Here is an 18,293-nt window from a genome sequence, read left to right on the forward strand (position 1 = left end):
ACACTTAAGTCATACCCAAGGGTCAGATTGTTTTTGTGTGTGAAATGTGTGAAATCAAAGAGAGTTATTTATTTTTATTTTTCCCAGTGTTGTATGACTGTAAGGTGTTCTATTTGTTCCATAGAAAATCAATAAATGTTTTAAGTCAAAGTGAATTTTTCTGTTTTGCTGTAGCTTTTAGAGATGAACATATTGATTTCTACTACCCTGTAACTGCTGAATTACCCAGCCATGTGTAGATTTTAGGTACTTGAGGCTGCAGTTTGCTCAATGGTTTGACGTATTGGCTCTTCTTTACCACTGGGCTTCATAATTTCATAATCACCCTTGTAGAAATGAGTTACACTGAAGAAAACTACTCTAAGACCTAGGTCAGATCTGGGAAGTGCTACTTGCTTAATAAAGCTATACATCATGTCATAATGATTAGCAGGACAGATACCGACAATGCAACAGACATCTACACACACAAGTAGATTGGCAACACAGGCTGTGGTTAAAAAAAAAAAAAAAAAAAATGGATTCGAAGGGATTTAACACTGGTTAACACACTGTCCACACTGTTACCTAATGCATATTTGTACTCTTGGACTTTAAAGTGAAGATTTGCCTTGAAAACTACAATTCAGAAGCAGCAGTGTTGTGATTTGTCACATATAGAGATCTTCAGTGCTCCAGAAATCACTCCCTGACTTAAAAAAAAAAAAAAAAAAAACAAAAAAAACAGTGTCATTCATACACACACTCAGAACACAAACCACTGGACCTCAGGGGACCTATAAGCATCAGATGAAGATATTTCAAGGCCACAATAGCAGTGAACCAGACTTGACCCAAGTCTTGGTCAAATCCTCAGAGCACCAATTTGTAGCCACACAAGTCCTCTAAATAAATCTGTGAGGTTTTACTACAGGCATTAACAAGATCGTAAATCCCAATGAGTTGCAATAATGTTAGGGATATTGTCTCTGTTACTAAAGTCATTAACATCATAGTACCAGTCTTGTTTATAGCCCGGTACAGCCAAGCATTCATAACAGTGAGCTTGCAGATGTGGAGTTAATCTTGGTGATCTAGTAGCTTGGGAGTTTAATTTGTTCATGAGAATTGTTCTGGCATTAGTTGCAATGAAGTGTAGGGATAGTCCGCCTGAAACTGTACTGGTGCCGATCATCAGCCTGAGTGAATCAGACTTATAATAACTTGAGAGATGGGTGCAAGATTGAAGTGATACAGGGCCACAGCACAGTCCAGAGGCAACAGGTATTTCCCAGTGCAGCCTAACTATGCCCTCCAGTGGACGCAGCCAGAGGGTTAGGTGTCATCAGACATCAAGCTTAGTGGGTTTAGCTTCATTTTTGGATTTACTATGTGGATTAAAAGTAAGCGTCCATCTCCCTGATGAGATGCTTCCTGCAGGAAACAATGACTTGAAGTGAAACAGCTGAGGCTCACCTACATGTGTCCATGCCTGTCCTCTGGTCCCCTCCTCACTGGCTGAAGACAGGACTACAGTGCGTTTGGTTGCGCGGCGCTGGAGGCAGGAAGGTGCGGAGAACCAGAGAGAGGACAGGACTTCCCAAAAACACAACAAAAGGATTTTAGGACCTATTTGCCCGTCATTCAAAGGTTTGTATCCACTTTTTACTGACTGGTAAATAAGAATTGTGCGGTGGAAGTTAACTTGGCGGAAAGTTACTTTCCTCTGCGAAGTTTCCTCCACATTTTTGTGTGTCATGGATTGAAGATCTCCGATACAAACTTAATTCGCCTCTTGCGTAAACATTTGGCGATTGCGCCTTAAAATACACATGGGGGTGCGGCGTTATCAGTTTTATCGTGATAATACCGAATATTAGTCTATTTTTTTTTTTAACTTGAACAACTTCTGATGTTTGGATGGGGGAGGAACACACTGGCTACATAATGAAATCAATGGGAGCATGATGGATTTGCATTCCCGCTGCCTCACTTGCGGGTTTCAGTGAATTCCTCGCGGTGCGCTGGTTGTGTGCATTTAAACCTATGGTGTGCCACGCAGATCAGCTTTGTTTGTCGCAGAGTATCGCCGCGTAAACACCGCTCACATGTGCTTACATCTCCGCGTCCTACTTGGCCGCTGCGCCGCTCTCATCCCTGTGATTTCGCCGGGCTTTTGTAAACACCCTGATTGTCGGTAGCTCCATCCAAATGAGCATTCAAATAGGCAAAAGCATGACCTCACCGCAGTGATTGTTTGTTAGCCTCCCTCTCGCTAAGAAGGGCTTACAGTAACTTAAGGAGTGCGGTGGTGTTGCTCAGGCTCGAAGCCACTTGTGTATAAAATTGTAGGGTCTTTGTGCTAGTGCGTGATATCATACCCCTGGTGGGACATTGCATAAGAGTATGATGTGAGGCCAGCATTTAATCGAACGTATATGTGTGCGTGTGCGTGTGTGTGTGTGTGACCTCCAAAGCTCCTGCTCTGTCTAGGCTGGGCAAGAGAGCAGCAAACACCTGCAGGGCCTCATCAGCGCCCCAGCCCTTCCTTACTGCAGCATGGGCAACTTCTCCAGCAAGGACGGCCATGGACCCACAGGTACACACACAAACACACACACACACACACACACACACACACACACACACACACACACACACACACAAACAAGCACACCTGCACCTACACACACATAGCAGCCTGCAAATCTACTTTCATTCTTTCCCCTTGCTTGCCCTGGTCAAATCACTTATCTTGCATCTCCATTAAACCTGTCTCTGCACTCTTAAGATGAATTTCTCATATTTGGCATTACACACACACACACACACACCTGGTAGTCTATATTGCCTTCGTCTCTTGAGAACAAAGGTAGTGCACCCTGAGGGGCTCCTGTGTTTATTTCAACTGCTTGAATTAGGATGAGAGGAAGGGGACAGATAGATAGATAGATAGACAGTTAAAACAGGAAGAGTAAGCATGCACAAGACCATAAGAAAGTACAGGGGAAGATGAAGGGAGAGAGGCGTGGGGGTATTACAGAGATTGAAAGCAACAAAAGGAGAACTGGGCAGAAAGATTGTGTGTGTGTTTGTGTGTGTGTGTGTGTGTGTGTGTGTGTGACAGAGTGTGCTGAGCGACAGCAGGAATCTTGGCTGCTCTCCTGTGTGTTGCTCAGTGAGTGGTCATTCTCCTCGCGTCCCCGTGTGATTCGTTCTGGCCCCGCCGGGCCAGCTGTGATGAATCGGCAGAATTCCCCTGCTCAGCACAAGGGCAGGGGATTAATCATGGGAAGCCTAATGCTGTCTGACACACACACACACACACACACACACACACACACACACACACACACACACACACACACACAGACACACACACACACAGCTCTGTGGATGTACACACACACTTTCTCTCATTCAGTCAGTGTGCCACTCACACACGCATGGTTGGACAGGCACGTTAGGGTCTGGAATGAGGAAATAAAAAAACAGGGGTGGCATGAGAAAGTTGCAAGACAATCCAGCCATTCTTTTCCTATGACTTACTGTAGGTGGTACATAACTTTGTAAATTTTACTGTATCTGCATCATATCTGGAAACAGATCCATTTTGCTCGGCGTGAAGCTTTTGTCCAAACAAGGAGAAGGAGGAATAGAACGAGGGAGAGTTGGTGCCAGTACTTCCCATCAGGTCTTAAGTTATTTGTGGCAGGCTGGTCCCCCTCACACAGTCAAACAGTGGAAAGGAGCTGTCTTAATATTATCGTGTCCATTTTGGAAATCTATTTGCGGCAGACCGCTACAAATAAGCCCATGTATGGGAAACACTGGCCCCTTGTATGTGTGTGTCCATGAATTTAGAGAATGAGTGCAGTGGCAACAAATTTGAAGATGAGCTATCCAAGAGGAATGTCTGTTTTCAGACAAATATGAGCCATTCATCCTCAGAATGGCTGTCTGGATGTTTGCTGGCCAATGGGGACTTGTTGGTCTGGTCACTTCACTACATGCTATTACAGTGTCAACATGCCAGACAAGCAAACCACAAGACTACATTTTAAAAATAGTTTTTCTGCTGTGACAATGATTCAGTTTTTCTTGTAGGTCTGTCATTTAGGCAGCCAAACTCTTTTGTTATCACTGTGAAACTGAAATTGGGGAAGGGACTCCACTGATTCAGGGCAATACAGTTTCTACATCTGTCACATGTGATTTCTTCGCCTCTGTCATCTGTTTTTTGGATGAATCTTAGAGGAATGATGGTTTTTGACACAGCTTGACTGGCCCACCACAACACAACCACCAGGCCGACAGGACCCCAAACTTCACGCTCAATATCTTGGGCCTTGTTCAGACTGCCGGCCCAAATCCATTTTTTGTCACATCCAGATTGTGTACAGATTTACTTTTAGAAAGTCTGGACAGCCAAAAAATGCATGAAATGTGATTTTTGCAAATCAGATCCAAACCACATGTGTAGGTGGTTTGACATGTGATTCCACTTGGATTTCTACAGATGCACATTCTGGTGGCTCAAATTGGATTTCAGACTGTCTTTTGCATCACTCGCAATGCGACACGCAACAACGACGTCAAATCCTGTCAAATCCAGAGTCATGGAAGTGCATCAGAATGGTTGAGTACAATCCTTGCTGCTGCCAACAGAGCGGCTTGGACAACAGTCTGTGGACTGTGGTGGACACTGAAATAAATTGTCTGCTGGCACTTTGGGGGAAGGCTTTTTTGACATTTCTCCTGCTTCCACATCAGAAAGCCATGTCACCAGCGCTCATAGTTACTGACGCCTACGTCGTCACCACAGCAGCCCATGCAGATAGGTCGGTGAAACAGACAGACTGCACTGGTAAAAACCAGTGCAGTCTGTCTTAAAGATCTGATTTTAGAAATAAATCCGATTTGCCTGTAGTCTGAACAAGACCTTGGCCACTGTCACATTTGGGGAATGGTGCGTTTTTACATTGATACCCAGTATCCACAAAATGAAACAGATTGGCATGCTGCAGCGCCACCACTAGGCCAAAAAGTCTCCAAGCTTCAAGCAGCAACATCTCGGACACCATACATCACATTTACAAAAACAAATCAAAAAGAAAACAGTTACACCCAGGGTGACTTGCACCCTTCTTGAAGAATGTTGTGGTGCCTCCTGATGTGTTTCATTCTGTTTTTTTTTTTTTTCTGTAGGAGCCCATGTGGATATTTTCCACACTCCTCCTACCTCTCCAGTCAACGATGTGGCCAGCGTCCCTCACCTTCTACAACCCAGTCCACCCCAACCTTCCCCCGCCGTCACAGTTTTAGCCCCAGTCCCAGTCTTAACATCCACTGGAAAGAAATCACAACCCAGCAAGACCCCTGCGACACACACTGCTCCTCCTGATTGGAAGCCCCCTCCGCCCGTCACCTCAAACAGCTCTGCGATTGGGCCTGGAGTGAGCCCGGTACAGAGCAACCCAGGCAGTCCTGCAGCATCCATAGGACAGGTTGCTATTGGGCGGAATGGGGGTCCCTCTACCTCCAGTCCCAGGACGCCGGTTTCCCCAGGAAACAGTGTGGCCGTCAGCCCGACAACGAGCCCTTCACCCCAGGAGAGCTCATCACCTGTGGCCAGCTCCTCTCGGCTGAGCTGGAAGGAGAGGGACAGCGGCCTCAGTCAGTCTCTGCTGCCGAGTAACGAGGCTGGCGGCGAGAGTCGGGAGAGGAGATGGAGAGACTGTTGGAGGAGTGTAGGACAACACTGGGCATCACTAGCAGTCAGGATGAACCCACGACTACAGCCGGTATGAATGATAATGCCGACACCATTTCCAATTTTCAGTACTTTTTCGTTTCCTCTTCATACTCATCACCAGTAAATATTCAGATGTGCAAAAAACTTGTTTGAGTTATACAGCTTCCGCTAGTGTGGGCTTAACATTTCCATATCCTGAGAAGGGCACATCCTTGACATTTTTTTTGTATTTGATATGCATGCGATGTCTTCTGACATTTCTGTATCCTTTTCCCAAAGAAATACTGAAGCACCTGCTGACAGAAGTGAAGAGTTTGAGGAGTACATTGGAGGTAAGATGTTCCAGACTTTTTAAAAAAAGTCTGTACATTCATTGAAAGAGACAAAACTAATTTTCTTTTTCTTGGATCGATAACGTGTAAAATTAATGATAATCAGTGACTCAGAGGATGTCCCATGCTCTGAAAATTGTAGTTATTGTGATGCATGCCATTGAGGCTAATGATGTGTAATTTAAACCTAAAGGGTTTTGTGCATTTCCGCTCTTTGGTACCCGTTTCCTGTCTTCAATCCTTGTTCTCCCAATGCAAAAGTCAATGTTTTGGACACACATTGGAAGGACTTCAGTGGATAAGTATAGAAATGTAAACAGGAAGTCACACAATCCCCTGACACATGGGTCAGCGTGGTGCTTTCGACCTCTCATCCAGGAGATAACTGCAAAATGCAGGCTGTCACCCAGCTCCGCTCCACCCCCCCCCCAACCAGAGAGGGAATGGGCCCTGCTGGGCTCCCAGCGAGATGTGGCTCTGCTAATGGAGGTCTTCCTGTCCTCTGCTGTGAAAATCTTTCAGATCTCTCTGACCTTCTAATGTTTCCTTGTTCTTCCAAAGAAACAAACAAAACTGTCAATCATATATGATTCAGGCTCCTTTTTAATAAGGGGATTATAATTCCTAAATGTTAGCAGGACACTTCTCAATAAAACTGTTCAGAGCAAGACAGGTGTAGAAAGGTGTTTATCTGCTAATAAAATTGATTTCATAAGTGATGGGACTCTTTGTTAGCACTTGCAGACCATCCTAGGCATGTCAGTGACTTCACACAGCAAGCCAGCTTAGCAGTTCAGACAAGGCTGAATGGACGCCTGGTGTCTTCATCAATATGAGTTATGGACCAAAAGAAAGCAGCAACTGCAACGGGAATTTTCAGAATCGCTGAACCCCAAAGGAGATGTTATGTTTCTCTTTCTGGGACAAAGGCACATTATGATCTAAGAGTCATTTCGAGTCATTTTGGACTGACATATTATGTGGCCCCAACCCATTTTTGCCTCAATCTTCAGTGTGAGACACCGGGCACAATAAGAATTCTGCAAGCATTACTCAGTGCGATTGCTCAGGCGTTCCACACTCTTATGAGGATGGTGCTTTTCTGTGGTAATTTCCTGTCAGTCGTGCGTTCCAGTTCCTGACCCACCCTTATGAGGATTGTAGCCAGAGGCTCCCAGCTTCCTCCAGATCTGCCACAGATATTACAACAGCTGGAATATGACCCATGTCTGCCTCACTCTCATCCCTCCCTCCAACCTTTTCTTCCCCCTGTTTCTTCTTCCCCCGAGTTGTTTTATTTCTCAGTCTTCCAGAATTAAAATCACTAATCTTAAGTGCAGGCAAGCATTCAACATCCATTTGTCTGTCACCTTCATCTTTCCTACCCGTCACACCTCCTTGTTTTCACCTCCCTCACCCCTGACTGCCCCATCCTTCATCTCACCTTCCTTCTACCTTCCTCTCTTCAACTTTCCCACATCCCCATGACTGTCTGGGAATACAAGCCTTGGGTAGCTAGAAAAAACCTCGGAGATTTTGGGGTAGCCATGCATTTGAAACCCAGGCAGTCCAAGCCTGTGTTTTTACGTGGGCCCACGGAAGGGCTGTGTAAGCCAGCAAAGCTCGACTTTATGAACCCTCTCCAGTCTGCTCTGCTGTCCTGGGAGCCTTTTGTGCAGAGCGGAGGAGGGGGTTCACATTCGGCTGTTCAGGAGACAGAACTTGTTTTGTTTTGCGGTGTGAGGTGGGTGGAAGAGGGGGGGTCCGGCTTGTTTCGACTGACTGACTGTGTGTTTATGTGTGTGTGGTGCCTGTGAGAAGAATACAAACACACACACACGGATGTATTGAGAGTCTTGGCTTGAGCGTTTGGGTTTAGCTTTGCGTGGTGGTGAGCCACCCCCCTTTCGCTGTGCCTCATAGTCTTTTCTTTCATTCTGTCGCGCTTCCTCCATCAGAAAGGATTCAAAACAATGACCTCACAACTTTTACTCCTGTGCCCTTCTCTGTCATCCCTCCCCTCCTCTATCTATCTCTTCACCTCCTCCCCTTCCTGCTCCATTCTTCCACTTCCATCCATCTTTTTGTCTGAACCAAAGTCGCCTGGCCCTTTTCTCCCCCCCCCTGCAGATCCAACATCCCATTTTTTTTTTACGGTTTCACCTTAACTGTCTGTCCTTCCAGTCGCATCCTGTCAACTTAACCTCTCCCTGCGCCTCCTCATCTGTCTTCAAACCTGCTTTCCCTTGTTTTCCCATCAACCCATCTGTCCACCCAGTAGCCATTATGCACTGTGGTCTGAATTTAGACAAACCGAATGCTGAAAGACACAGTATTACCCTTGCAGTGGCGTCGGTGAACGGCCGGGCGCCTTATCTGGTGTAGGCCGCCATCTGTTTGCGCTTATGTCCGGCACCGGAGCTCGATTGTCTTCACCAACAAAAATGAAAACACTCCCTGTGCATTTGTTGCCCGGTAGTGAGTGGGGGGTGTGTGTGGGTGGCTGGTCAGATTCAGAGATTTAGTAGCTCTCAGAGCCCTCTTTTGGGATCAGTTCCAGGTGGACGCTGCTGGAGATTTCCAGGAATGATCTGCAAGCTCCCTCTGCTCTCTTTCTGCTCCAGCAACGCAAACTCTAAAAGCCCCGAGTCTGGAGGCCACAGGGGCTGAATAAGTTTACATGTAGAATGACGGTTTAGTGTGTGTGTGTGCGTGCACTGTGTCAGACTTGCAATGCGGGATAAACGGCAGTGACTCGGCACTCTGTCTTTGATATGTGTGGACATTTAGACATGCAGCTTCTTTAAGGCTTTTCCAAGTCAGTTTCATGTACGAGTAGGAGAAGATTTGGGCTATTTTGTGCCTGTGTGTGTGTGTGTGTGTGTGTGTGTGTGTGTGTGATGGCTGTTGTGGGGATGAGATGTCCCTTAATAGGTGTAAAAGTGTATTCAGCCATTTTTTGAACGCACACCGTGGACTTTGGAAAGCTGGAGAGCGGACGCATTACAGAGTTGGGATGTTTCCCTGAGTATGTGTGAGGAAGACTGGGTGTGGATGTGATCTCAGGCAGAGGGACAGATGGTTGGAACACACATACACAAACGCACACACACTTACAATCTCCCAGTGCGCTGGCTTCTGGCCAGTGATTGTCAGGAAATCAGATGCATTTGGAGTATGAACAAGCCTGTGTGTGTGTGTGTGTGTGTGTGTGTGTGTGTGCACGCCAGTGAATGGTGAAGTCCACATCTGGGCCTGCAGTGGGGCACTAGGTCAGCTCTTGAGGGACTTGTGTGTGTGTGAGTGTGTGTGTGTGTGTGTGTGTGAGTGTCTTCAGGCTGAGAATCACCACCCTTATCTCAGTGTGAACGAGGAGCGCCCCTTCCTGTTTCCTTTAGCAGACATGCTCTAGTTGGAGTGTCCACGTTCAGATAACAAACGCTCGATGACGACAGGATCCTTCAAGGCTAAGTGTGGCGTTTGGTGCATCTTAATATAGAACCTCTCCATATAAGGGCGTGCGATCCAGGACGGTCCTTTTGACACATTTTGCTTGGGAAAGCGCCTTCCAGCTTATTGTGAAACTGTGGATGTCTGTGGGAGAACTCAACAGTGCGGTTTGGTGGTGAGGTAGAAGAATAAGGGAGGTGTGTGTGTGGGAGAAACTGAAAGGAGGAGGGAATATGATATGTGCCTGTACATGCACTGTGTGTGTGTGTGTGTGTGTGTGTGAGCAGGTCCACCATAATCAGGCCCAGCTGTGGTCTTGAGTTGCTGGTCAGATGAGGAACTGGCTTGGCTCGGATCTCTCTTCCTCCTCCTCCTCCTCCTCCTCCACCTCCTCTTCTCAATCCGTTCTTCATCTAATTACCAGCCCTCCCAACCCCTCCACTCCCCTGTACTCCCTCATTTCTCTGTGGGTTACATTGCAACACACACACACACACACACACACACACACACACACACACACACTCTCTCTCTCTCTCTGCTTTGACTCCATTTTTTGGCCCACAGTATTTGCCTATGCATGCTTTCAACTGCTTTATTATCCTGCATGTTTCCTTTTCCTTTTCCCTCTGCCTTTTTCTCATTCCACTCTCTTTTTATGTAGATGGTCGCTAAGCTTCTTCTTCTTCTTCTTTTTTTTTTTTTTTATATAAATGGTCTGGTATCGTTTACCTCTTGGCTCAGTTTGCGCCAAGTGCCTCTTTTGATGTCTGTGTACCATATCCACAGGGGCAGTGTTTGTGCATGTCCAAAGCGAGGATACTCTTAAGGAATGCATCTGAATGCACTCAAACCTTTTCCCACTCTCAATCACTCACATACACAGATACGAAACTGAGTGTTCGTCCAAATAAGATTTTCATCCAGTTGATTCAGGCCATTCAGTGGGGCTCCACAATATTGGATAAAACTGATATTTTAATTTTTTTTTTCCTGTGATATACAGTATATTGCAATATGAAAAAATACAGGGAATTTCACCATACTAGCAACAAACTCTATGTATTTGACTAAGTTATTTCATATTAGATAGCCTTTTCTTGTAGACTAGTCATGGAAAAGGAGAACCATGCCAGTTTCCTCTTTACTTGACATTGTGTGTCCTTCAGCGTCACTACTGCTCATGTGTACTTGGTCAATGCTGAAACATTAGATAGATAAAACACAATAAGACATAACACAATAAAACCACATTAAAAACAGACTAAAAAGCGCAGTAAAATAAATAAATAAATAAGTAAAATAAATAAAATACAATGAAGTCAAATACAATGAAGAGCACAGAGGCTGAGGCACTATAGGCAGCCCTAGCATTCAGGTCAACTCTAATCAGGGGACTACAAGGAAAACACTTCAGGTTTCTGAGATCGGTCGATGACTTGGGAGCCAGTTGCTTCATATCCATCCTTGGCCTCACTCACAAAGTGTTGCCCAAGTCTGTTTTTCTGCCTGTGTTCAAACTTGCCAGCTGTCGTTGTGTGTGTTAGCGTCTTTTATTCCGATATTGAGCAAGTAAACACACATTCTTGTTTCGGTGATTTTTATGACGACCTGAGCAGAAGACGCCAAGCGAAAGGCTTTAGTTGTGGCTCATTAGAGCTGACTTGCCAGCTCCGCTCCTCTCTACATGCTCAGGCATGCCGCTCATGGAGTCCAACTTCAAGTAACCTAATGAGGGCCTAATAGATATTTGATCATGCATTTGATCATAGTCAGCGTCTGTTGAGGGTTCAGCCGTGTTTGGTTTTGGCAGTCACAATTAATTAAGATGTAACAGTGCCAAATGAAGTCCCCTCATCCTCCATGTGACGTTCTGAGAAGTTATCTGCAACAGAGCCTGCTTGTCTAAGAATAGCAGCATTATTTGTTTGTATATATAAAATGACATTCTCATACTGTTGCAAAAAAGTTACAAAACAAAAGCATGGTTTACTGGATCACATTCCTAAAGGGATATTTTCACTGGGACTATTTCTATTCTCACTAGCATCCGTTTTAATGACACGTTGCTTTAGGAAAAACAACTCTTAAAGTGCTCTGCTTGTAAAGATGAAGTTTTCCAATGAAATACACTGAGTCATTGTAACTGTTTTGTAATGTGGAGTGGTGTTTAGCAATGACCGACCAAAAACACCGTTAGAGTACACCTTGAAACATTTTTTTGAATCTGCAAAATATCTGCAAAATATCAAGTTTAAATGGCACCTAATAGTTCATTACTAATCAGGACGATAGCACAAAAGAATAAATAGCAGCTGAAAAAGATGAACCATTTCCAACATTTTGTAATCTGTTAATCTGATAATAATAGTGTTAACTAAAAGCCATACAAACACTTAAACCAGACAGTTTTGGTTTTGGAACAGATGTTAGTCTTTATGCATATGTCTATCCACTTTGAGGATGAAAATTTACTCTGATTACATGATTCACAATTTGTGATCAGTGCATTTAGCGTTCATAAAACAGTTTGTTTGGCACCTTCAATCAGAGTGAATCAACCGGGAATGCTAAAGCTGCTGTTTGCCTTGCAGACAGAGCGGGGTGAGTGGCTGCAGTTCCAGGCTGACCTGCAGGTGGCGGTCGCCGTGGCGGACCGCCTGCGAGCTGAGGCAGAGGAAGAGTTGACGGCGCTCCGGACGGCCCACAAGGACGTTGAGAGGGAGCTGGTCGCTGCCCAGCAGAGGCAGAAGGAGGCCGATGTGCAACTGGTCACTCTGAGGGGGGAGCTGAAGGAGAGCAGGCTGAGGCTGGCTGCTCTCACCGAGGCTCAGGGCAAAACTGACATCCAGGCTCCAACTCAGGCACCCGAGAGGCCCCGCGCCGAAACCACCAACTCCAACAGCTGGGACGGAAGCCAGAGGGGCAGGGAGAGGGGGTCACACAGGTTGGGACGAGAGGGGACGGAAAGTGAGAGTCAGAATGAAGGAGTGAAGCTTGTTGTCCCGGAGGAGGCTAAAACAGACTCGAAGGGCGTGGCCAAGCGGTATCTGAGAAATGTGACCAATGAGGATAGGAGTGGTGAGGAGGCTCGGGCCAATGAGACACGGAGGACGATAACGACGGAGAGGTCAAGGTGAGATGAAATGTCTGTACTGTTTGAAGGATTTAAAAAAAAAAATAGTATTCCTTATCATCATATTCTCTGTTGCTTTGTGGTGTAAAACAATAATAACTCAACCTTTATCTAGTTTGAGATGCACTTAGTGTTGTAAAAACTGTAAAAATACTACTACTACTACTAATAATAATAATATAGTAAGTTGTTGAGAATAATTTCAAAAGTAATCTTGCTTTATTTATTTTTCCCTGCGGAGTGATTTTTTATTTTTTTTATTTATTTATTTATTTTTAAAGGAACAGTTTATCCAAAAACAAAAAAATATATTCATCCCTCTTACCCCTAGCACAGATAATTTCTGCGATTTGGTGAGGTTTCCAGTCCGCCACAACTTTCCTTCCATTCCTTAATAATGCAGTGGGGCTGGATGGTTCATTTCTGGAGCTCAAACTGTCAAAACTGTATATGTGAAAAACTCAACAGCACTTGACACACATGATGTAATCCACGGTCCTCAGGGGGTTGCGTTTCACTGGGAACTATTTCCTGCCAAAGAACACCGGTAAACTGTGTCCATCCACCTCTAATTTGTGGCAGTCATGTTGTCTTCTTCAAAAACCGTGATGATCTCAGCTCCAAACACAGCTGCCTCACCGGTGGCCCTCTCTTTGAATGATCAGGACAAGTAATATTAGTTGGGACTATAACAGTCGGTCCAGTTTCAGAACAATAAGATAAACTGTTCTTACTCAATCGTTGTTTGTATTTAGTTATTTATTATCCATTTCCGATAAGTGTGCAAGAGAATAAATCACCACATTTGTTTGCTGTTGAATTTGCTGTGTTCGATCCTCGCCTCACAGGGCCGCTTGAGGACAGACGGGGGTTTTGTTAGAATTGTCTTATTTACCGCTGGAGCTGAAATGGAACAACGGTCGAGAAAGAATGCGATCCAAACCAGTCGCTTTGGCTGCTCGGGCCTGTTTTCTTGATTGGCTCCGTGTGTGTGTGTATGTGTGTGTATTCTATTCTGCAGGAGCCTGTCCAGACTCCCCATGTCCTCAGACTCCCCCGCTGTGCAGAATGGGACCTCCCAGTCCAACACAGGCACAACAGCTGCATCTACAAACAAGGTGAGACGCTTTTGTCTGAGTTGTGCTGTAAGGATTATCTTTCATTAGTGTTTTGTTTCCTGCAGGGGGCGTTAACGGCATTTGTCAGAAAATTGTCATGTATTCTCACAATGTTTTATATAAAAATGCTAAATGGTTGTTTATTTGTGGTTTATTCCACAAGAACTTTGGCCAGGTCAGAGGGCGAAGAAACCTGGATTGGCAAGACAGCAGGTCAAGCACTGACACAGGTGTGTGTGTGTGTGTGTGTGTGTGTGTATAAATGCATGCATGCCTGTATGAGTTTCGTGTGTGTTTTGTTGGCTCTCAATCCGCTGGTGAGGATGTTCATAATCATGACTTGCTGTCCGATTATGCAGAGTGTTTGCTTGTCTTTGTAGGGAAACGAGAAGAGTCCCTCAACAAATACAACTCTGCTCTGACTGAGCTTCCTCCCACTAAGTGAGTACACACACACACACACACACACACACACACACACACACACCGCAGTGTCCTAGAAACCAGCTTAATTGTTATATCCTGTAGTTGTAAATCTAATTACTCACATCGATCCATCTGTGTGTGTGGTGAACTCATGAGGCTCAGTACTGGGCCAGAACACTCTCTTTCTTGCTTTGTTATGTTAATGTGGTTTGTGAGAGCGGTTCGTGTTTTTGTAATTCACATTTGTGTAACTCACGCGATGCTAGCACAGATATAGTGATAAATACAAGCTGTACAGGTCTTGTTCAGGGTGTGCAAGGAATCTGTTGTTGATGGGTTAAAGATCAGCAGGCTTTGTCTTGTTTGTGTTGTCAGATCCCAGGATGGTTTCAACCTGCTGCTGCGTCGCCATGGAGGCTCGAAGAGGAACTCGCTGCTCCGCTGGTGTCAGAGCCGAACTCAAGGCTACAAGGTGAAACTGTGTGGGAATTTATGTGCTCCCCATGAAACAACCTCACTTGAGGTACAACTTTCTGTATTTTAAATAGTGACATTGTCCTGCACTAGTGGGTGTAAATTTGTTGAAAATTTGCAACCAATAAAACCTTCACAAATCTTTAAACACCCTCTCCACCTATCCCTTCAAATAAAACTGTTTCTCTCTCAAGCTGATGTCCTGTTGGGTTAGGGTTAGGCTTTGATCTGTCCTACTGGTTTATACTGATCTTTCTCTGCACCACGTCCCACCCAAATGTCCTGCTTCAACAGCAAATGCATCAAATCAAGGAAGTAAGAGTCCATTTCATGGGGTCTTTAAAGCTGTACCAAGTGAGATTTTTATGTAAAAGTAAACTTATTAATCTAAATGACAAAGTGGGGCTTTTCGTCCCACTACCTGATGCTGCTCCATTATGGTTGGATGGTGGAGGTCGGACATCGGTGACACATCTTTACTGACGTGTTTTGATGTGTGCTCGAGCTCCAAGTTGGGGAAAAAACATGGATACATGCTAATGCTGAGCTTGATAATGTTAAAGGTGAGCTATGCAAAATTGAGGGTTGCTTGGAGTACAGACGATAAAAACCTGGAATAAGTTGTGAGTCGGGCAAGTCAGGCACGTTCGAATGATGTGCGCTTTCTGGGTTCTTTGTCAGTTGAGTGGAAAGCGTCAAAAACGAATTTAAAATTGAATAGGTTTAATCAACTACTACATCCGTATGTTGATTGATTTAAAAGCATGCCATGCTGAAATCAAAGTCTTTTGAACCGTTGTGCTGAAATGTTGAATTTGCGCCAAATCATAATCTGGAGGTTGAGAAATCTTGCCTAAGTTCCTGCCTGGGAATTCTGCCTTGACGTAATGCTTGATTTAATTTTTCCTAACTCAAAACTCAGGATTCCCAGCTTCCAAGTTATAATCAAATGCAACAGTACATGCCATTGATTCACCCTGTTCACTCAAATGAAATTCAGCATTCTCCACACAAAGGAAGTGAAGAATTGAAACTTGCAAATGTGTGCTAAACAGCAGTGTGTGAATAAACCATGCTGAGGTCGCTGTGAACCTGCTGCAAACACATTTCCTCAACATTTTCTACAACATTAACTACTTTGATTGCTTAGTATATTAGCTGTTAAGTGCATGTTAACATTTCAGATATATATGAATAAAGGAATACTCCAATGCTTTGGGTAAAATACCCCTTCTTTTCCTGACTTAACCAGACTGCGACAAGACATGTATTTCAAATGCACTTCATACGCTGTGTAAGTAAGGCAGCTTTGGTGTTGCTGCAAGGTTTATTTTTTCACTTTGATGGAGCTAGTCAGAAATAGTATTTGCCCCAGGTGTTTTTGATGTACTCAGGCCCATGCAATGCTGAAAATAAGACTTCAGTTCATTGTAATGCTCTTTATTTTGATGCACCTGATTATTAATAGGTTAATGCTGTGTAGCGTTTGCTTGCCCAATTCCTACATGGAATTCACCTGAGGGCCTGAGTGCCCACATTCAAAGAGTCCAATTTCGCTGCCATTTGCGTTCACCAGCAAGTAAAGTTGCCTAGTATAGCTTCAGTCATTGGTAACCTCCTTTGTTCAACTGCTTTCTCTTTTCCTTCCTCCCCATGCCGAACATTGAAATCACCAACTTCAGCAGCAGCTGGCTGATGGTCTGGCATTTTGTGCTGTCTACCACACCTACCTCCCCTCACACATCCCTTACTGCACCCTTAGCCCAGAGAGCAAGGTAAGATCTGTTCTCAAACTGCACTGTGAGCGCCACAATGATTTATAGTGTTTAACCTATTTGCTTTCTGTCTAGAGGGAGAATCTCAGTCTGGCGTTCAAACAGGAGAGAATGTTGGGATTGCACAATCACTGGTACGCTGAACATATCCTTTTATAGTAGGCCCTCTTCTCACATATCTCTGTGCAAAAAAAAATGCAGTTTATTTTGTTTGCATTAAGTCTAAGCCTTTAAAGGTGGCTGAAATCTTTGTTTTACAGACAGTGGAGGAGATGCTGAGAGCTGGTGGTCCTGACTGGCAAAGGGTCCTGAGCTATGTGGAGAGCATGTACCGTCACTTTGAGATGTGACTACTGGAGGCACAGGCGAATAATCAGGACTCAGCAAAATAAACACTATCAGTAGCCTAGCATGACGGCTCCCTCAGTACCAGCTTTCTATACATTTGCGGGATGTCTGAGATTTTAAGAGACCAATGTTCTGCTGCTTGTGCAGTCTTAGCAGCTGTGGCAGCGTATTTAAAAAATGCAGGACTGTCACTGACAAGGCCACCGATGGCCGTTCAGAATATCAGGATTTGTTACAGCAGCGCCCCTTTGAGCAAAGTACTGTATGTGCAGGTTGAGTTGCTGTAAATGTCTCCACACTGGTACTTCCCTGGCAGAAAGTACTGTATTACATCATGTCCTTGACCAAACTGTGAGCAGTCCCCCAACTGTGCATCAAGCTTATCTGCCAGTTCGCTGTGCCTTTAACTCCTCTGTGATCTGTTGCAAAGATTATCATGGTTTCTGGGCCCATTTTAGCACTCTGTAAATATGCACTTTTGTCAGCACTTTGTTCATGTAATATAGGAGGATGTCTAGATATTATAGAGCTGCTGTAGTCTTCTGTGGTCTCAGAGGGCATTTTAGTAGCAAGACTGCAGTTCAGCAGGCATTGTGTATGAAAATCTGTCTGAGAACAAGTTTCTTATCTTGTAATTAAAGTTGGAGTAGCAGTGAGGGCTTTTCATGGAAAATACAGGTACGAACAGACCTGTGTCAAACCGATAGCACCCTCCACCTTTTTACAAGTGGGCTAGACGTTGCATTACTAGGAAGCAAAGAGCAACAATATACAGTATATTCATGTTTGCAGAACCAGTTTCAGTGCCTTTTAGCATCTCATTAGGGCGAATCCAGTGCATTTATCATCACTGACAGGCCCCCAGACTCCAGCAGCACTGACACACACACTGCCCGGCTCTCATAAAGGAGCTCTGCCTAGGGCGACTAATAAATGATATTAATAAGACAGGTTCAAATCTCAGTTTGTACTGTGTCGTGCCAAAGACCTATTGCCAAATATTGGAGGCTTTTTGTTGAATATGATAATTGTAAAACATGTTTATATGTAACTAGTGTGAAGATGAATTGATACCAAAGAAATAAAATGTTGATTGTGGAACAGTAGTGCTGTTTTATTCATTTTCTCCAGCAATTTTCCCACCTTCTACTGATTTTAAAAAAAAGTGTTGTTATGGTTTATGTTATGGTTAATTATTATTAGTTATTACAATAAAAATATTAATCAAAGAGCATCTGCTTATAGCTGTTAGGTCTCTTTTCAACTTCCCACCTATTCTGTGGTCCTCTGTTTTTTAGTCATAACCTTGTTAATATCTTTTCACTGGAGCAGGCAAATGACATGACTAATTTAAAGTACCAGCTAGCCTTGACTTTACTACCACCTACTGGGTAAGGGACAGTTAATGCAGGCTTCATTATACCTTCATATCGTTCACGGTCAGTGTACCTGTCAGGATAAAACTTATCCTCCTTAATGTTGTTCTTACTACATAACTGA

General features: G+C 44.4%; 1 protein-coding gene across 1 annotated transcript; it reads left to right on the forward strand.

Annotated features, from left to right (window-relative positions):
• The first annotated feature begins 1,441 nt into the window (after positions 1–1,441).
• Positions 1,442–17,896, forward strand: LOC115354771 (cytospin-A). The gene is given in 14 exon segments (XM_030045277.1): positions 1,442–1,629; positions 2,457–2,578; positions 5,188–5,783; positions 6,014–6,066; positions 12,111–12,652; positions 13,674–13,770; positions 13,934–14,000; positions 14,151–14,211; positions 14,572–14,667; positions 16,329–16,360; positions 16,363–16,445; positions 16,521–16,545; positions 16,548–16,579; positions 16,706–17,896. Coding segments are annotated over 12 exon segments (1,254 nt in total). The 5' UTR covers positions 1,442–1,629; positions 2,457–2,578; positions 5,188–5,707; the 3' UTR covers positions 16,796–17,896.
• The last annotated feature ends 397 nt before the right edge of the window (positions 17,897–18,293 follow it).

Source organism: Myripristis murdjan, chromosome 22 (genome assembly GCF_902150065.1).
Source record: "Myripristis murdjan chromosome 22, fMyrMur1.1, whole genome shotgun sequence".
Taxonomy (NCBI): Eukaryota; Metazoa; Chordata; class Actinopteri; order Holocentriformes; family Holocentridae; genus Myripristis; species Myripristis murdjan.